This window comes from Rana temporaria, chromosome 5 (genome assembly GCF_905171775.1).
Source record: "Rana temporaria chromosome 5, aRanTem1.1, whole genome shotgun sequence".
Classification (NCBI taxonomy): domain Eukaryota; kingdom Metazoa; phylum Chordata; class Amphibia; order Anura; family Ranidae; genus Rana; species Rana temporaria.
In genome coordinates, this window is record NC_053493.1 from 352,370,318 (window position 1) to 352,390,754 (window position 20,437).

The window sequence follows — 20,437 nt, forward strand, 5'->3', positions numbered from 1 at the left end:
CTGTGATTAGCGATGCACAGTGTAAGCTTCCTGGCGGGCTAGGGCATGTGGAGCTGCGAACACACCTAAGCCCATTCTTTCGACTAATGGGGCACAATTCCTTCTATTGATACTGATTGGGGATAAATCCTTTCATTGATGCCAACGGTGGACTACTATTTCTCCCACTGACGCAAAAGAAAGGGCACAATTCCTCCTTTTGACACCAACGATGAAGCACTAATCCTTTTACTGACACCAATGATGGGGAAATTTAAGGTGACATACACTGTAAAGCTGAACAGGCAAACAATCAAACGCACAAATGGAATATATGTCTGTCTATTGTTTTGTAATTCTGAGCAGTCAGTCTTGTGATCGTGCACCCCCTAATTTAAATATGACCCACCCCTTCCTGTCAAGGCCACCCCCCTCCGGTTTAAAACACGCAATGAATTCCCTTAATTTGCATAGATTTCCTCTCACTTCCTGTTTGGATATGGGGCAGGAAGTGAAGGGAAATCTCTGCAATGGGACAAGGATGGTAAAAAATAAACTGACAGGAGTTATAACCCTCCCTTACTCTATCCAAAATGAAATAAAGTGTTGCCTATAGTTCTAATTTAAGCACAAATTTCTAATAATTTTATGGCGAGGACTAAGAAGATATAACCATGCCAATGGTGCAGAAGAAAACAACATATAGCACAGTGAGGAAGATTTGTGGTCCAGGATGATGGTACTGTCAAAATTTAGCAGGCCGCTTTATGGGGGCGCTAGATTAATTTGCCTCTAAGCCCCACAAGACTGGCGCCACACTAACAATGTAGCGCAAGCCGGCGGGGACTCTTCCGTGCTGCCCCCCCCCCCCCCCTGCAAAGTGCTGCCCTAGGCCTGGGCCAGGATGCAGCATTCACTGTAGTAGTGCAGAACCAACTCCTTTTCTCCCAGTAAAGAGCTTTTGTTTAGAGCAATAGAAGGGAGAGGTGGAGCCATAAAAAGACAGTCCCTCTAGATCTCTTTAGATATTGTCACATGCAGCCTCATAGAGTGGATTTATCTTCTCCAGCCACAAAAGGCTTGGTTGGTAAAGAGACTGTCATCTAAGGCACTTATAATTGACAGAATTTTGCAAGGCTGGAGAGCCTGACAGACTCCGTTTTGGCCCTCCCTTTTCTAGTGACCTTTATGGTGTGCAGGGGATCACAGAGGGCTAAAATAAAGACACATGTCAAATGCATTTATGAATCATTATTTCTCTTATCGTCCATGGACGGACACAGCTCCTTAAATCTTGACAAGTGGGGTTATGTTCCCTGTTTACAGGAGAGGACTAGGCAGAAACATGTTAAATAGTTAAATACATGTTACATTAACAGAGTTGAACAGCCCCGCCCAGGGGGCGGTCCCTCCAGACATAACCCTCCTCACTGCAGCTTGCAGCCTCAGTTTCGTTCTGCCTAGCAAAGGAGAAGGACGTATGGCTCCCTTTGGGCCCAGCGCCCTGAGGAGAAATTTTATTTTATTTTACTTTACTTTTTCTTGAAGAATCTTCTTTCAACTGTTGGCTGAGAGACAGGCTGGATATTATAGATCCTTGTAGTCTACTCAGTCCGACCAGCAAGCGTGGGCACACCTTTGCAAAGAGGCTTGGTCTGCCACGCCATACCCCATGACTCCTGGGGGGGCCGGTGAGCTTTGCTCCGAGGTCCACATATGACTGAGCTGTGGTGTTGTCTCAATCACAGTGGACCGGGCCGACAGCTACCTCCATTGCGGTTGTAGGTCTGTCAGGAATGCGTCAGCGAGTCCTCGCTCGGACGGGTAAGTACAGTCCCTCCTGCTTCGGTGGGTTGGTACAGCTGGGCATTCCTGGGGTTCGGGGGTCCCTTCCCCTTACTTCCCTGCTCCTTTCCCTTGCTGCATTGCTAACATTGCCGCTGTCAGGGGGGAGGGGGCCTTCCTGAGGGGACTGTTATCTGGCCTGTGTTTTTTCTTTTTTGTATTGGGCTTTCCTGTGAGGTAAAAAGCCCTGTGATGAGCACAGATGTTTATGATTATACTTCAGCAGACGCTGACTGATTGGTGACACCTGTAATGGTTTTGCTTTTTATGCTGTATCTGTGACTTGTCCTTAAATAAAACAGCCCTATGAGGCTTTTCCTGTTTAAATACAGGTCCCTGCAAAAGTTACCTCACGGTTCTTTTCCTCACAGGCAGCGCTGTGCAGTCTCCTCCTGAGGGAGTCCCCTGGTTACCCCTGGTCAGCGCAGCAAGTGGGTGAGAGGCCCTGAATAGGGCTCTAGGAGCTTTTGTCTATTTGTATGGACAGGTGTGCATATTATAATACACACTATATGTAAATATTGGAGTCAGTATCTGGGTCCTTCCCCACATGCTGGTGGTGGCAGCAGGTGTTAGCACCTGTGATTCCCACAGAGTTTTTGTTAGTCCTGGACACAGTTTGTGCCAGGGTGGGGGTGGACTGCGGGCGGGCGGTAAAAGAGTGCCCCCTTCCCCCGTTATCCCCTGGGGAATGCTCTGTTATGGAGCCATGGACTAGGTACCTAGTTAAAAAAAAAAAAAAAAAAAAAAAAAAAAAAGGCAGAATAAGGCATTTATGGGTGCGCTTTTTACTGCTGCAAGGGACTCTCCTAAGCTGCATAGTGCAGCTGGGTTTCCGCTGAGGGCTCGGTCTTTTTTGGATCACACAAATCAGACTGCTGTGTAGGTTTTTTCCTTCTGTGCCCTTCTTTGATAACTTCTGAGATGCGGAATGAGAAAAGCCACTGAGGGCTTTTGTAGTCCCTCACCGCCGGGCGGGAACCCCTACTTGTATGGATCTGACTGATAGAAGATCCGAAGTACTGACCCGTTCCATGTTTACCATGCTGGGGTCTGGCTTGCGGCCTATTGTGGCCACTACACTGGGGTCTCAGTGGTCGCTGGCGCTATTTTTTTTGGGAGATTTTTCAATTACATTGAAAACTCCCATTGGCGCCCATTTTGTCGTAGCCACGCTATGGCGCAGCTTACATTGTGCTGGCCTTTTTCCTGTGGCCGCGTTCTGAACGCTCGGCGGCCATCTTGGAGTAGTCCTGACCCCTAGTGCTGTATACAACTCACAGAGTGAGCATTTTGCACCAGACAGTGGAGGAGCACCGACTCTCTCCTGAGGTTATTAGCCTAGCGGACCAGCTGGTCCAGGGCCTCATATAGGTCTGTGATGCTTCATTGAATGCTGCGCCCTTGTTATCCAGGGCGTCTGTTTCAGAATGGTTTTATGCACACGGTGGTGTAGTGCTTAACTCCATTACTTGGCAGCAAAAGAGTCATTGGTTCAAATCTGCACACTGACGCCAATCTGCCTGGAGCTTGCATTGTCGCTCCCTGTGTCTGTGTGGGTTTCCTCCGGGTACTCCGGTTTCCTCCAAAGACATGTGTGCATACACCTACATAATATACATACACACTATGTGTGTGTATTATTTAGGGGCAACCCTCCCAGGCCGTCAAAGGCCCAGCTGGGGGACTAATCTGTCCCTGGGTGCATAAGCCGATCACGCCGGCACCCAAATCCTGCCAATGTATATAGCCTTCCCTCCCTGTCTCTAGGTGGGAGGGGCGGCTTGCAGGTTCACAATTCAGTGAAACCTCCCTGCTCTCCGACTAGTGGGTCTGCGAGGTGGTCTCTTCGGAGTACTAGATAGGGTTTCCTCCTATCCACAGAACAAAGTTCTGTCCTTGTGTCTTCCCCTCCCGGCACGTCGGTCTGCCTTGGGCAGTGTGGGATTTGCTAAGCTGCAAGGTAATTTTACCTTTCCTGCAGGACGAGAGTTTTGGGGTTTTCTATGGGCCTCAGGCCCTAAATACCTTTGTGAACGTCGGGTAGTTCCGCATGGAATCCATTTGTTCGGTGGTAGCTGCGCTTCATCCGGGGGATGTCCTGACGTCCTCGGACATCAGGGACGCATACATGCATGTCCCGTTTTGCACATGTCAGTGTTTTTTTCTGTGCTTCGTGATGAGAGAAGGGTCTCTGTCAGCCTGTGGCCCTCCCTTTTGATCTGGCGTCAGCACCATGGGTTTTCAGCTAGGAGCTCGCACTTATTTGAATTTTGTTGGGACAGCGAGGCTTTGCCTCATTGGCTACTTTGACGACTTTCTTCTGAGAGCAGCTTCTGTCTCCGACCTAGTGGATAGGTTATTCCCATTCAGACCCTCCGAAGATTCGGGTGGATGTTAAACGTTTAGGCCAGAAAGTGTAGCTCAGTGGCAGCAAGCCTGCCCTACATGTGTGCGACCCAGGGTTCAAATTATGGGCATGCTAGGTTCCGACTCAGCGTTGGAGTATCTAGTGTTGATCCAGACTCCTCAGTGGCAAAGGTCCTTCTTCCCCTGGAGAAATTGCAGACTCTTCAGTCTGCGGAGAAGGTATTGGCATCACGCAATCGGTCTTCTCTCCGGGCGCCTGCTGGTTCAGGGTCTGTGGGTAGCCTCCTTCAAGGTGGTACTGTATGCCCAGTTCCACACCCTGGTTTTCCAGTGGAACTACTGTCCAGGTGGTAAAAATCTCTTGTCTCTGAAATCATTAGATTCCTGTGCGCCACCTAGTCAGAGTCTCTCTGAGTTGGTGACAGAGATTCCCGACTCTTCGGTCCGGGAAGTTGTTCCTTCCTTCCAGTGGTCGGTGTTTACGACGAATGCCAGCTCACGGGTTGTGAACCTGGAGGTTCACAAAACTGGGGGGTCCAGTCGGCCCTGAGTCGCTGGACTTGCGTGGACCTATGACCACACCTCCTTGAATGTGTCTGGTCTCGGTAGCTACCCAGGGTCGGGCCTGGCTAGTGCCTGGTGGAAGACCGCCTGGGAATACCAGGTGCTGTCTACTGTTCATTGTCCTACTATTTTAGGCGATCAGGCTATGCTTCTCCTTGTGGTCGACCAATCTGGTTTCAGCCGGACAACGCCACGGCCGTGGCTTCAGTCTACCATCAGGTATGCCGGCAGGCAGACTACTGGAGTCGCCAGATGCTGGACCAGGGCGACTGGTCTTTGTGCTTGGGGTGTTTCGGCTCCCTTGCAGGAGGTGAGCCTCACATGGCATGGATCTCCTGGCAGCTTGTCTCCGCCGCAAGGGTGTCAGTTAGTGGCCAGGTCTAGTGATCTTGTACAGACGCGTCAGTCGCGCTGGTGGCCCTGTGTTGTCTGTATCGGTGATTTTTTGCCATTCCTCCATGGTAGTTGCTTCCTCGGCCGCTCCACAGAGTGGATGCTGAGGAGATCCCGATGATTCTAATCGCTCCAGATTACTCTCGGCGTCCTTGGTACGCTGATATCGGGCGCCTGGTAGCGGAGGCACCCTGGCGATTGCCAGGGCAGGAGGTTCCTGTCTCAAGGTCCCATACTTCCTCCTGTTGTACAGTCACTGACTTGCTTAACATGGTTATTGGAAGCCAGACTTTAGGTGACCAGGGTCTGTCTGACTCGGTCATCTCAACAGGGCACCGTAGTCTTCTTCCGGAGGATCTACCGTCGCACCTCTCTTGGTGCGAAGGGATGGAGTGACGTCCACGGGCGTACTTTCAATGTCCAGGGTCCTGCTGTTTTTAAAGCTTGGATTGGATCTAAAAATTGCTTAAAGCACCGTTTGGGGGCAGATTTCAGCCTTGGCTGTGTTCTTTTAGTGGCCTTTTTGCGGCCCGTTCCCTGGTGGGTCCCCTTTTTTTTTTTTTTGTGTGCAAGGGGTTTGTCATATACTTTCCCCTCTTGGCCCATCTCTTCCCCCATGAGTTTTGACTCTGGTGCTCTCGGTTCTTCAGGAACCTTCCTTTTGGAAACATCAGAGAGATTTTCTCTTGACACTATCTCAGAAGGTGGCCCCTTTAGTGGCCTTTACCTCTGTTAGAGGGGTTTCTGAGTTGGCGGTCTTGTCTTGCAAGCCGCCATGCTTGATCCCCCATAAGGATTAGGTGATGGTGCGCCCGCGACCTTCCCTTCTTCCGAAGGAGGTTTCGGCCTTTCATACTTTAGGCGTGGTACGCGCTTTGCGGGTATACCAGCCTACTACGGCTCCATTTCGGAGCTTCTGACTCTCTTTTGTGTCGGTGTCTGGTCCACAAAAGGGCCTGGCGGTCTCGTCGACCACCATTTCTCGGTGGATCGGGCAGGCCGTCATACAGGCCTATGCTCCTAAGGGCGGGCCCCCCTTTCCGGTCACGGCACTTTCGACCAGGGCAATTGGTGCTTCCTGGGTTTTTTTTTTTTTTTTTTTTTTCTTCCCGACATCATGCGTCGGTCTCACAGGTGTGCGAGGCGGCGATTTGCTTGTCCGTTCACGCTTTTTCCAGAATTTACATGGTTGCTGTGAGTGCATCTTATGATGTTTTTTTCAGCCGCTAGTTTTTGCCGGCGGCTGTTTAAAGTTGCACCTCCTCCGTTGAGGAGCTCTGCTTGTTTTGGGGTGAAGTTAAAATTGTTTTTACTGATATATTTCCCACCCCTCGTTTTTTGACACTGCTTGGGGACGTCCCACTTGTCAAGATTTAAGGAGCTGTGTCCGTCCATGGACGATAAGAGAAAATAGGATTTTTTGTACTCACCGTAAAATCCTTTTCTCTGAAGTCCATGGACGGACACAGCTCCCACCCCTCCTTTTTAGGTTTGTACTGCTTGTTACGAACTGAGGCTGCAAGCTGCAGTGAGGAGGGTTATGTCTGGAGGGACCGCCCCCTGGGCGGGGCTGTTCAACTCTGTTAATGTAACATGTATTTAACTATTTAACATGTTTCTGCCTAGTCCTCTCCTGTAAACAGGGAACATAACCCCACTTGTCAAGATTTAAGGAGCTGTGTCCGTCCATGGACTTCAGAGAAAAGGATTTTACGGTGAGTACAAAAAATCCTATTTTTTCTAATGAATACAATATATCTTTTAATTATGGATTTAGTTTTTTCCAAAAATTATGCTTTAGAGCCTTGTTCACATTTAGGTGGGCGAGTTACACATGTGTGCACGTGCGTTTTGGAGACGAGCCTATTCATTCCTTATGGGCACGTGCACACATCACTGCACATAACCCGCAACACATTGCAAAGCATACAACCGCAAATGCCTTTGTTGCATTGCAATGCATTGGGTAAAAAAGGGTCAGTTGTTTGTTTGTTCATGCATGGATGTGCAATGAGAGCACATATTGTAATGAATAGGTACAAATAACAAAATATTTTGCAACTTATGGGGACTCCCCTAGCTAGGAGGTACAACCCGTATTGCAATGCATGTAATTGGGCTGTATTAAGTGTTTACTTTTTTAAGTTCATTTATCTATTCTTAAGGAAATGTTTAAAGACAATCACCAGTAATACATATAGTAATGTGTAAAATGTTGCATTCTAGGCTTCCATGTTATCAGCGGAAAATGATCCACTAGGACCTTTACCACCAGGCTGGGGTAAGAGAATATTACAGTGGTATAAATTAATATTATAGAAGCAAGGACTTGTCGAAGATGGATTATCCTGGCATTGCAAAGAACAATATTGTTATGTAAATTTTAGCTGCTGATCAGAAATTGGCTATTACTGCAAAGCGGTCATGAGAGAAGTCCAATGGCTTGCCCATTGAGCTTCCTCTAAAAATGTTGGTTCTTTGACTGTTATGCCGATCATCATTTCCAAATATTTTAATCTTGTGTTCTGACTTCAGTGACAGCCTTCTTGTTTCAGATGCTAGTCACAGCCTATGATTTGTTGCTATGGCTTCCAAGTTTTTCATCATTTGTACACTTTTTTTTTTTTTTTTTGTTCTATTTTGGAAAATGACTTAACTTGTATATTTGATTGTTTTCCAGAAAGAAGAGTGGACTCCACAGATAGGGTATATTTTGTAAATCACAACACGAAAACAACTCAGTGGGAAGATCCTCGGACACAAGGGTAATTATTTTCCATTTGTGTCGTTTACTTTATTCATTACTTTGCTTCATTTCACCACAGATCCAGAAAAGCAGTGTACCCATTTATTTACTGAGCATTGGCATTTATCATAATTCCCTGCACTTTTAGGCTCGAGCCATTCTAGAATCATATTCATCTAGTAAATGGTTTAGGGAGGCGGTAGGAATGACATTCAAGAAGCAAGGAGTAACCATTTGTTTCAGTAATTTTTCATTAAGTTTTTAAACAAAGTACAAACATAAAATTCTAAAATATCTGCACTGGAGCGCTTCAAAATCTTAAGATAACGCCGCTTATGCAATCGTGACACCAAATGCTAGACATAAATAATATTAAATGAAAGAAGTGCTAAATATCCATATTAAAATGTGAATAATTCAATATTAATGTAAGTATATATCTTTCAAAACACATGTGACGTATAAACATCCATTTAATCCAAAAAGGTGACAAATAAAATAAGTGAAAAAATAGACTATTTTTTTCAAATCCAAAAAAGTGAAATGCAATTAAAAATCACCAATAAGTCATTTGTACAGTCTATAGAGTGCTGGAGGTGTCCCCAAACATATTTTCTTGTAAAAAGGATGTGCACCCACCACCAAGTGATACCATTTAGGGGGCCTCTTACCAGATATTGTGGACCATTGAGATACAAATGGTCAACGGCACTTATTAAACTCCCTTCACCCCACTCTTCCAGGCACAAGGAACATCTCCATCAGGATTGCTCCGCTGGCATAATAGATTAACCAAAAAATAAAAGTACAGCCAACCCATAGTTTAGTATGTAAAAACCCATATTTAATAAAACTGAATAAAAGAGTACCACAGTATAATTAAAAATGGCAGTACACATCAAAAAATAAAACAAATATAGCTGCAAAGTATGAAACCACTCACAGGCCCAGATATAGGCATTGGCTTCCAAAACAGCAGGCTGAATAACTGTACCATGCTCCACACTACGGTCGGTGGGCGTGCGTATAGCATGATGACGTCTCGTAATAGCCATGCCCAGCACATTTCGTCAGAGATGATGCTGTCAGGGGAACCCGGCCAGTACAAACATGTATAAAAGTTTGTGCATCCGGATGGTTTCCAGATATCAAAAGGACCGTACATAAATGACTGCAAGGACCTAAGGACAAGATACAATCTTTAACAGCTTATAAGCTCTATACAAAGTCTAACCGGCATGATCACTTCAACTGTTGGGTGTATAAATTGGATGCCTAAGTTAAAGGGGGGGGGGGATTTGGACAAGGGTATATGGGCACCAAAACAAAAACGAGAAAGAAATTATTAAATTTAGGGCTGAGAGGGTGGAAAGTACATATTATGAAACCTGGTGTGTCTAAGAGGCCAGAAACTCTGCGATGGTCAGAACAGTATAGAGTCAGATAGACCTTACCGGTCCTGCATGTAGTGTGGGAAGAGGTGGGAACAGAGAAAAAGTATGATGGAGAGAATAAGAAACAAGAGAAAAGTGCTCCTTTTGATCCTCCCCTACCCAGCTCCATTAGTGCCCCCATTTTATATTGGTGACTGCAAATATCTAATCCAGGGGTTCCAAACCATCTCAAATTATGTCCTTCAAAATGCTGGTCACTTTTTCATGGAGCATGATCCACAATATTTTATTTTTAGTGACAGTGTAGTTTAACGCTTGGAATTTCCACACTCAGGCAATGGGTATTTTAGCAGCCTGAAGGATATAACATATTCGATTACATAAGTGTTTAGGGGTCTCATCTGAGGGGTCACTAAAGAGTGCTGCCTTTTAGACATATTTACCCCAGTCACTGAGTAAATGCAAGAATTATCATTTTAATTAATATTGGTGCACAATGCAGTATTGCATGCCTTAATGTTGTTTTTTTTCCTTTTAGTAAAAAAAATTAACTGAAAACCTTTTGTGCTCAATGTAACTACATAAATGTCCCCCCCCCCCCCCCAGTTATAGAGTTTGCCAGTAACTCCGCCTGTTGGTGAATTTTTGCATAGCAGTCAGACCATATGCATGCAGTAAAGTTATGAGCAGCGTCCCATGTCTAACCCATTAGCTTTGTAAAGACTTAATTTTCCCAGCATTGTTTGCAGTGGCAACACATGGTCCTTCTGGCTGGTTTGTTTGTGACCTGGATCATGGAATCACCATTTTAATATAGTTACGTTGAAAAGCATCAGCTTTCAGTTCATCCGGTTTTCATACCTTTGACCCCTTTATTTTTGGATAACTGAATTTCCTGCATTATTTGTAGGACACTTCAGATTTAACATATCCAGGCCGCACTACTGGCAAGTCCTGTGATGCCTTATTCCAGGCCAATAGAGCATAAATGTTGTAGTTGTGCAAATACTTTTGCATGATCTTAAATCTGTTTGTGGAGGTTTCAGGGAGAAATCTGAACACAATTACTCAGGGATTTATTAAATCATTATTTAAAACAAAACGGGTACACGAAGTACAAACTGATATTCACTTAAAGTGTTACTAAACTCCGTAGGCTGCATTTACTATATCTGGTCTCCCACTGTACACAGAACATGGAAATGCAATAGTTTTAGTAAATATAAACTGCTAAATATCTTTTCTCATCAGCAGTATATATCAGTATTGTGACTTCTATCAGTGTCTGGTTAAAGCTTTTAGGAGGAGTATTCATTCTGCTCTGTTAGGCTGCAGGACCCCTGACCCTCTGTCTAGACAGTGCTGACTGGCCTTGTGCTGATCGCATGCACCCTCCCACAACATGGCAATATACACCAAACTGAGCTTGTCCCCTAGCCTCTGTTCTATCAGGAAATGGTTTGGGGACAGTGCAAGAAGGGGAGTATCAGAAGACAGGATCAAACAGCCTTTTTACACAATGCAGGGGATGGTTTCACAGTGAGTATAACAAGAATGCTTTACTGCAGTTACAGACTGATTTTACTGTTGTGGGTTTAGTAACACTTTAAGCCCATCACAGTGATCAAAACTTTGCAGAAATAATTTTATTTAAGAATATAGGCAAAAATATACTTTGGGCCAGAATGCCTAAGCTTTTCTCTATAAATGCTTTTTTCTCTGCAATAATTTTTTGATGTCTTTGCCAGTATTAATTTTTTTTTTTTTATATTTTAACATAACCTTATGCAGATGATTTCCCAAAGATCACTAGGAATGTCACTGTTATGTACTATGCTCTGTTTACATGTTACTGTAAAGTAGATTTCTGTATTAAGAAAAGCCACCTATTAATGGTTGCTCCCTTCCCACAGTTTACAAAATGAGGATCCTTTGCCAGAGGGCTGGGAAATCCGCTACACAAGAGAGGGAGTAAAGTATTTTGTAGATCACAACACAAAGACCACCACTTTCAATGACCCTCGGACTGGAAAGTCTTCAGTGTAAGTAATGGCAAGCATGTTCACCTGTCCCATTCAGTTCCAGAAGTGGAATACAGTTATTGTTAAATACTATAAAGACAAAAGTTAGAAGCATACATGTGTGCGTTTTTGGCATTGATGGTTGTTCAGCTTTTTCCCATAGATGGTTTTTGGCCCAATGCAACAGCCAGTACATATTCATTGTGCATTTGGGCTCACCCTGAGCTTTGCATGCGGTGTACTCTCTGCTGTGCTGTGACCAGGCTGAAATTCCATACAATTCCTTCATGTGATGAAGCCGACACAATGCAGTGACACAATGTGGCTCATCACAATCTTCCTGACTAGTTACTTACAGGAAAAAGAAACCAGCTTTCCCATGATATTTATTTCTGTGAAGAATATACATAATATATGTATATCTCTTTTCTGTCTAAATTACATTTTATTTTTATTTTAGCTCATTCAGTCTGTTGCTTCATTTCACACCAATGTTATCACTTCCCCTTCATTGGAAAAACGATTATGTATATCCTTTTGTAAAGAGACCTTTCTCGTGTATATCATTGTTTAGAGTCTACATGCAGTGCTCGGTGCATGATGGGGCAGGCTTTTCTCCTGCTTTCCGTGGGATATGGAACGGTGTGAATGGGATTTACTTTGCGATCTCCAACTAGAGATATTGATTATTTTTATTAGTAGTCTTGCACATTACCTTTCTGCATTTATATCAATTGAGATTGTGTAGGGTACCATGTGAGTTGATTTCTCCCTGTAGTATCTCCATACATGTAGGTATCGCCAAGTTCACAGCATCAGTTGGCCATTTTATATAAGGAATTATATATGACATTAGTTTTAAAATTTGCAAGTAAAATTATTCTAGCGCATTTTTAATTTCCCTTTAACCAGTCCCAATCTGGGCCATACCTAACATTCCTCTCCTACATAAAAAAAATCTGCATTTGTTTTAGCTAGAAAACTACTTGGAACCCCCAAACATTATTTATATTTATATATATATATATATATATATATATATATATATATATATATATATATATATATTATATATATGTGTGTGTGTGTGTGTGTATATATATATATATATATATATATATATATATATATATATATATATATATATATATATATATATAATATTTTAACAGAGCCCCTAGAGAATAAAATGGTGGGTGTTGCATATTTTTATGTTACACAATATTACCTCAGGAAAACTGTAGTGCAGGGGTGCTCAACCCGTAGCCTGCAGAGCCTTCTGATGGGCCCACAACCTCAAACCAGGAAAGTACATGCTCTGGGATGGTGAGTCAGCAAGCCCAGATGGCAATCAATGTGTTGTTGACCCACCAACCCAGAGCATCGGAGTGCAGGGAGCTGGTATCGGCAGTGAAGGAATCAGATGGACATTGAGGGAGCAGGAGTCGCACAAGCTGATGCTTCCTCTGTAGCGCCTGCTCCTGTACCAAGTGTACTTCGCCTAGGAACTTTCTAGCATCCTGAAGAGCGATGCCAGCAGGAGCTGGAAGAAGAAAAGGTCAGTGTATAAAACATCACATAGACTGCGCTTTTGCAATAGGCATATTCTCATTTTACAGGTGCATTTCATAAAAATAGAATATCATCAAAAAGTATATTTATTTCAGTAATTCAATAAAAAAAAAAACTGCATATATTTTATATAGATGCGTTTACACACAGAATTTTATATTTCAAGCATTTTTCTTTTAATGATTATGGCTTATAGCTAGTGGAAACCCAAAATTCAGTATCTCAGAAAATTTGAATATTACATAAGACCAATAAAATATAATACAGAAGTGTTGGCTTACTGAAAAGTATGTACAGTATAGTATGCAATCAATACTTGGTCGGAGCTCCTTTTGCATGATTTACTGCATCATAGCGGCCTTCAGCTCGTCTGAATTGTTGGGTCTGGTGTCCCTCGTCTTCCTCGTGACAATACCCCACAGATTCTCTATGGGATTTAGGTCTGGTGAGTTTGCTGGCCAATCAAGCACAGTGATACCATAATCATTAAACCAGAGATTGGTACTTTTAGCAGTGTGGGCAGGTGCCAAGTCCTACTGTAAAATTTAATCAGCATCTCCATAACGTTGGTCAGCAGAGGAAAGCATAAATTGCTCTAGAATTCCCTGGTAGACGGCTGTGCTGACTTGATAAAACACAGTGGACCAACACCAGCAGAAGACATGGCACCTCAAATCATCACTGACACTGGAAACTTCACACTGGACCTCATGCAGTTTGGATTCTGTGCCTCTCCATTCTTCCTCCAGACTCTGGGACCTTAATTTCCAAATAAAATGCAAACTTTTCCACAGTCTGTGATGATTTGGGGAGCCATGTCATCCGCTGGTGTTAGTCCACTGTGTTTTATCAGGTCTGAAGTCATCGCAGCTCTCTACCAGGGAATTCTAGAGCACTTCATGCTTCCCTCTGTTAACTATATATATGGAGATGCTGATTCCATTTTCCAGCAGGTCTTGGCACCTGCCCTCACTGGCAAAAGTAACACCTGGTTTAATGATCATGGTATCACTGTGCTTAAATGGCCAGCAAACTCACCTGACTTGAACCACCCCATAGAGAATCAGTGGGGTATGGTCAAGGGGAAGATGAGACACCACCAGACCCAACAATGCAGAGGAGCTGAAGGCCACTATCAAAGCAACCTGGGCTTCTATAACACCTCAGCAGTGCCACATGCTGATCGCCTCCATGCCACACCGCATTGATGCAGTAATGCATGAAGAAGGAGCCCTGATCAAGTATTGATTGAATACTATATTGTACATACTTTTCACTAAGCCAACATTTCTGTATTAAAAATCCTTTTTTTTTTATTATGTAATAATCTAGTTTTCGGAGAAACTGAACTTGGGGTTTTCACTAGCTGCAAGCCATAATCGTCAAAATTAAAAGAAAAGTGCTTGAAAAAAATCCCTCCATATGTAACGCATCTATATAAAATAAGAGTTCCACTTTTTGAATTGAATTACTAATGTAAATTAACTTTTTGATGAATATTCAAATCTTATGAGATGCACCTGTATAACAAAAGGTTATTGGCCGGGTTCACACTTGTCCGACAAATGCTCCAACATTAGGAGCTCATGTCGCATGACGTGTGAAAATCAATGTTTCCCTATGAGAGTCTTAACTTGTCCGACACAAGTCGGTCCGACTTTGAAAATGCTCCCTGTACTACTTTGGTCCAACATTGATCCTACTTCAGCCCATTGAATATCATTGAAGTCGGACCAAAGTAGGAGCCTTGTCCTTACCATCTGACTTTTGACATCCGACATGTTATTACAGCAGCAGTAAAAGGAATTTGTCACTCTGGGATTGTTTTGATTGGTCAAAGAACAAGTCAGACTATCACAAAGTCGGATCAAAGTAGTATCCTGTTCATGGAAGTCGGATGGATGTAGGACCGATGTCACAGAGCAAAGTAGGATGATATCCTACTGCTGTCCTGTAGTATAGTGTGAACCCAGCCTTAGTCTGCTTTAACACTGATCTGCGAGTGCAATGCAGTGCACCTATGGCTTTCCTTCTGCACTGAGCCCTAGACTTCTATTATATCGTGCGGGTTTGGTGCGCTTTCTGAAAACACACCAAAACTTCTGAATGCAGCCACAGGATGTAATGGAAGTCTATGGATTAGTGCAGCTAACCTGGATGAAAGCCACAGGTGCACTGCACCCACAGTGCTGGTAAATCGCAGTGCATCAGTGTGTAAGCAGCCTTAGGGCTCAGGACAGTAAGGGCTTATTTATATTTGTGGTTTGGGGGCTGGTAAAACGCCATAGTTTACTGTGGTTCGCAACTGGTTACCAAATCACTTAAAGGATCACTAAAGGATTTTTTTTAAATCACAAACATGTTATACTTGCCTCCATTGTGCAGCTCATTTTGCACAGAGTGACCCCGAACCTGATTATCTGGGGTCCCTCGGCGGGTGTCTCAGGTCCCCCCGCAAGGGCTCAACACCTTCATGCGAGCAAGCTCACATGGTGTTGAGTGCTTGCGGGCATGCTCCCATGATACAGTCGGCGGCCATAGCCGCTCACTGCATCACTCGGCCCCGCCCCCGGCGCGCCGTGTCATTGGATGTGATTGACAGCAGCGCAAGCCAATGGCTGCAATGCTTTCAATCAACCAATAAATGAGCTGGGAAGACGGCCAAGAAGCCTGCTCGTTCATGGCCCGGGACTTTCGAGGGGTCAGGTAAGTAATCGAGGGGGCTGGGGGGCCACTAATACGCGGATTACAACCCCTTAAAGTGGCCCTCACTCTTTAAAATGTTGAGCACCCCTGCTGTAGTGAGAAAAAAAATGTTGGTAACCATGCAGATCAAATGGCCTGTTTGCAGTGCTAAATGGCTAAAACTTGATTACACATACAACTATATTGGTTGGAGAATTACCTTATTCCCCTCCTCCTCTGTAAGTACCGTCATAGAAACAGAGCGCGAATCTCCAAGGATAAAGCTGCCGCTGTGCCCAGAATGCTTTGAAGGGTGAACCCTGTATGGTTGCCTTGTAAAGTACAATTTGCTTTTACAATGACATAGATGAATTTAGATCACCATTCTAATGTAAATGTCTCTTAGATTCATTTCTGTTTTTACTTTGGTAATGGAGCTGGCTGGGAGTACCCCTTAAGAATTGGTAGTTATATTGGTATGGTGTGTAAAAATGACCTATGTTCGCTCCAAGGAGAAAGTCTACCTTTGGGTAATTATTTGCTTAATCCCATGGTGTAAGAGGCAGGCCTTGAAACAACCTTGACTGACACAAGGGAAGAGTTTGTGTGTTTCGCAGTGAAAGGTCATCTGGGTCACACCGTGTTTTGCAGTTGATTTGTGATGTAAAGCTGCAAGTGTTCTTGTGGGCTTCTGCTCACCTTTACTGATTGTTTCTCTGTCGCATACACAGTGAATGAATGGGCATGCAGCTCTGTTGCAGCTTACACAGATGTATCCTGCATACCTATATAGAAGCCAGATCATGAGTGTTTGCATTGTGATTTGGGGAAATTGTTTGAAATGAGCATACTTTATAGATATCTATCTATCTATCTATCTATCTATCTATCTATCTATCTATCTATCTATCTATCTATCTATCTATCTATCTATCTATCTATCTATCTATATCTCTCTAACAAGCATGTGTGTCGCTATAGCTGCATACACTGTCCTGTCAGTGTGTAAAGCAGTCTAACTGAAGCTGGTTTAACGACCATCTGTTGTCGAAGGGACAAGCCGGAAAACCAACATCAAATCTGTGACTGCTGCTCAGTGTATCCTGGTGGGGGAAGGTGGAGTCCCCCTGTCGGAATACAATAGCACAGTGAGGGGAATCACTGCACCAACATCACTTTGGTTAGTACAGCGATCTGTCTGTTTTTCATTCAACCCAGCGGGTTAAATAAAACACTATGTGCAGTGTGTACCCGGCTTTAGATATCTCTCCTTCAAATATTACAGGTTTAATCTCCATGGGGTTTTTGTCTTATAGTAGGGAGTTTTTAGCCACACAAGTTCCCGTGTTTATCTTTGTGCCGCATTTGCTGTGAGGGAGATTCACAATACCGATTTTAATTTTATTTTTTCTACCTCCTTGTAATGTCACCAGGTAAATTCCAGACCTCTTTTCTTCCTGTGGCTTCCGTTTGTTTGGAATGAGCAGTGCATGTTACTTGCAATCGTGCACTGCTCTATGCTTGCAGCAAATTGCATAGTTTCTAGTCCATCTTGTGCACAAGCAAGAGGGGTGGCTACGTTCCTGCATACAGTGTGATCGTGGGGAGGGAACATAGCCGTTCACTAATAGAAAGTCGGATCAGATCTCAACAGCAAAAAAGGAATTTGAAGTAGGCTGGAAGCAGTAGAAGACTTCTACCCCCCCCCCCCAAGAGTTTAGTGTCGCTTCACTAATTGAAGGATCTGTATAACTGTGCTGGTTGGTCAGTAAAGGAACTGTGTACTTGCACTGATTGCACAGCGAAGGATCTCTGTATTGGGGGTGGTTGCACAGTGAAGGATCTGTGTATTGGGGGGTGGTTGCACAGCGAAGAATCTATGTATTGGGGGGTGGTTGCACAGCAAAGGATCTGTGTATTGGGGGGTGGTTGCACAGCGAAGGATCTCTGTATTGGGGGGTGGTTGCACAGCGAAGGATCTCTGTATTGGGGGGTGGTTGCACAGCGAAGGATCTCTGTATTGGCGGTAGTTGCAAAGCGAAGGATCTCTGTATTGGGGGGTGGTTGCACAGTGAAGGATCTCTGTATTGGGGGGTGGTTGCACAGCGAAGGATCTCTGTATTGGGGGTGGTTGCACAGCGAAGGATCTATGTATTGGAGGTGGTTGCACAGTGAAGGATCTGTGTATTTGTATTGAACAGTGAAGGATCTGTGTATTTGTATTGAACAGTGAAGGAACTGTATAAGGCCTCCTTCACACTTGCGTGCATGTGATCGGCCCTGAATGCAGACAGTATGCGTTTGGGGTTGTGCCTGCACGCCTGCCATCTTGTGACAAGCAGCTGTGTCCATACAGGCACTGCGTCATCATTGACCTATATGGGCTGCCTGCTGTATCTGTATATAAACAGATATATAAACGGTTGATTTGTGGTGTATGGACCTCAGGACCCATGTGATTGAGGCATAATTGTTCTGGTGAAAGTACTGTACAATTGTGTGTGTGTTGACTGGCAAATAAACTGTGTAATTGTTTGTCGAACTATTATAGCATAGCAGTTAAAATAAGTTGTGACCTCAGGACTTTTAGCACACAAGCCAAGCATGGGTTAAAAAGCTAATACTATCTTATTTTTTCTGTTTGTCTCTTCTAGAACTAAGGGGCCTCAGATTGCCTATGAACGCAGTTTTCGGTGGAAGCTTGCCCACTTTCGTTATTTGTGTCAGGTAATCATTTTTTTTAAAAGTCTCTTGAGGATTACAAATCTTAAGAAGCTAGATTGACAGAATCGTGCTTCTTTTCTGAAATGTGCTGCTGCTGGAAGGTGCTGGCGCTGATAAGGAGAATGTCTTCCTTGTAATCCTGTTTTTTAGTCAAGTTATTTAAATATGTTCTTCTGTCTGCATCCATTTTACCAGGCCTGCTCATAATGACTTGACTCTGCATTTCTTTGCAGTCTAATGCATTGCCGAGCCATGTCAAGATAACTGTGTCCAGGCAGACGCTATTTGAAGACTCCTTTCAACAGGTAAATCAGCATTTCCTTTTATACATTGGGGATCAACCAAGAAATCTGTCTAAATTTTTTCAGTGTGAAGCCATAGGACCTTCAGTAAATTTACTGCATCTGTTCCCTGTTAGGAAAATTCCCCCAACCTCCTGTGCTGATGACCGAGTCAGAGAAAACCAAGTAATATCATGAAAACCATAACAAGCTACTTAAAGTGGAGGTTCACCCGGAAATGACAATTTTTAACCTTCGATTCATGCTCATTTTGTCTAGGGGAATCGGCTAGTTTTTTTTTAAATCGAAGCTGTACTTACCGTTTTAGAGAGCGATCTTCTCCGCCGCTTCCGGGTATGGGCTGCGGGACTGGGCGTTCCTTCTTGATTGACAGGCTTCCGACGGTCGCATCTATCGCGTCACGATTTTCCGAAAGTAGCCGAACGTCGGTGCGCTGGCGCCGTATAGAGCCGCACCGACGTTCGGCTTCTTTCGGCTACTCGTGTCTTTTACGAACAAGGAATCCGCTAAAGCAGCCCAAAGGCGAATAGAACTTCCCCTTTATTGTGCCGTTGTATGTCACCGCGCTTTGTTCATCATTTTTTAAAAACGATGGTGTGTGGGCAACGTCATTTTTAATGATGAAGTTGGAAAAACTTAGTTTAGTTTTTTGGACATGCTAAAAAACTACGTTTTTTTTCATGCTGAAAAATGATCATGTGTACGCGGCATAAGTATTTTTTTTTTTTTTTAAATCTGATTTTAACCGGTACGAGAAAAATGTTAGAATTGGCCTGGGCAGCAAATGCTTAAACTCTGGGTGAGGTAAAAAAAAACAAGAAAAAAGTCTTCTGGTTCCCCACCAAGATCCATGACAAAATTAAAAAAAAAAAAAAAAAAAGTTTAACGATCTTCCCACACTACTTTTGTAATTAATTCTGTCTTTTTATTGTACCAGTCCAGGTGAGGGTAGTGTTTGGTCACCTTTCTACATCAGGTATCGGGTGCTTAAAGGTTGCTGTGGAAACTATGTTAGAAAATGATCCTCGTGCCTTTAGATTCACATGTAATTGTATAGCACTTCTGGCCGTATTATATATTTCTGTCATTTTAATTGAAGCCTCCATTTTTACCTTCAACCATGCAGTGGGGCTTTGGCAGATGGTGGCTGTACTGAGAGGCTCCTTTTTAATTTCCTTGGTGTAAGCTTCTTGTGCCCCTTTGTGACTTTTCCTGCGAGTTTGGACATCGCACCGACTTCAAAGTAGTCCCTGTACTATTTTGGTCTGACTTTGATGCGAGTTGAGGTCCATAGACTTTAAGTTACCGCAGGCATTGTCTGAAATCGCTGAAAAATCACGCGACTTTCAATTTGCGGCAGTGTGAAAGGGGCCTTAAAGTGGATCTAAACCAAAATGCAAATTTTAACATGTTGCAGCTTTACCAGTCGTATGTTGTGGCTGCATTTGTTTTCTTTTTTAGGTGTTGCCTTCCTTTATTTTCACCCTGGTAATATTACAAGTAACACGCGTAATCTCCTTTTGTACGCTAAGTTTTCCACTGCATCTCTGGAAGTAATCGGACGGACTGTAGTAATTTATGCAAAGAAGATAATGTTTTATGTGCTTTTTTCCCCCCATCTCACAGGAGGTGACAGACACTTTGGCCAAGGCAAGATCAACATGTATTTTCGGTACTTGCTGTCAATGCTCTTAACCTTTAAAAAAGAAAACAAATGCACCCAACACATCTAAGGACTAATAAGCTATTGTATATTACATTTTAGTTTCAGGCTTAGATATGCTTTAAGGGCACAAAAGGATTTTTTTTGTTGTCTAGTTTCTGGCCAGTGCTGGAGCCTCC

The 20,437-nt window shown here is 43.7% G+C and overlaps 1 protein-coding gene across 5 annotated transcripts in view; it reads left to right on the forward strand.

The window, feature by feature from the left end:
- WWP1 (WW domain containing E3 ubiquitin protein ligase 1) overlaps nt 1–20,437 on the forward strand; it is a 248,013-nt gene that overhangs the window by 200,561 nt on the left and 27,015 nt on the right. For all 5 annotated transcript variants that reach the window (XM_040354574.1, XM_040354575.1, XM_040354576.1 and 2 more), the window contains 5 exons: nt 7,378–7,432; nt 7,832–7,916; nt 11,205–11,333; nt 18,224–18,296; nt 18,527–18,598. In XM_040354574.1, coding sequence (XP_040210508.1) covers nt 7,378–7,432; nt 7,832–7,916; nt 11,205–11,333; nt 18,224–18,296; nt 18,527–18,598 — 414 coding nt within the window. The remainder of the gene's footprint in view (nt 1–7,377; nt 7,433–7,831; nt 7,917–11,204; nt 11,334–18,223; nt 18,297–18,526; nt 18,599–20,437) is intronic.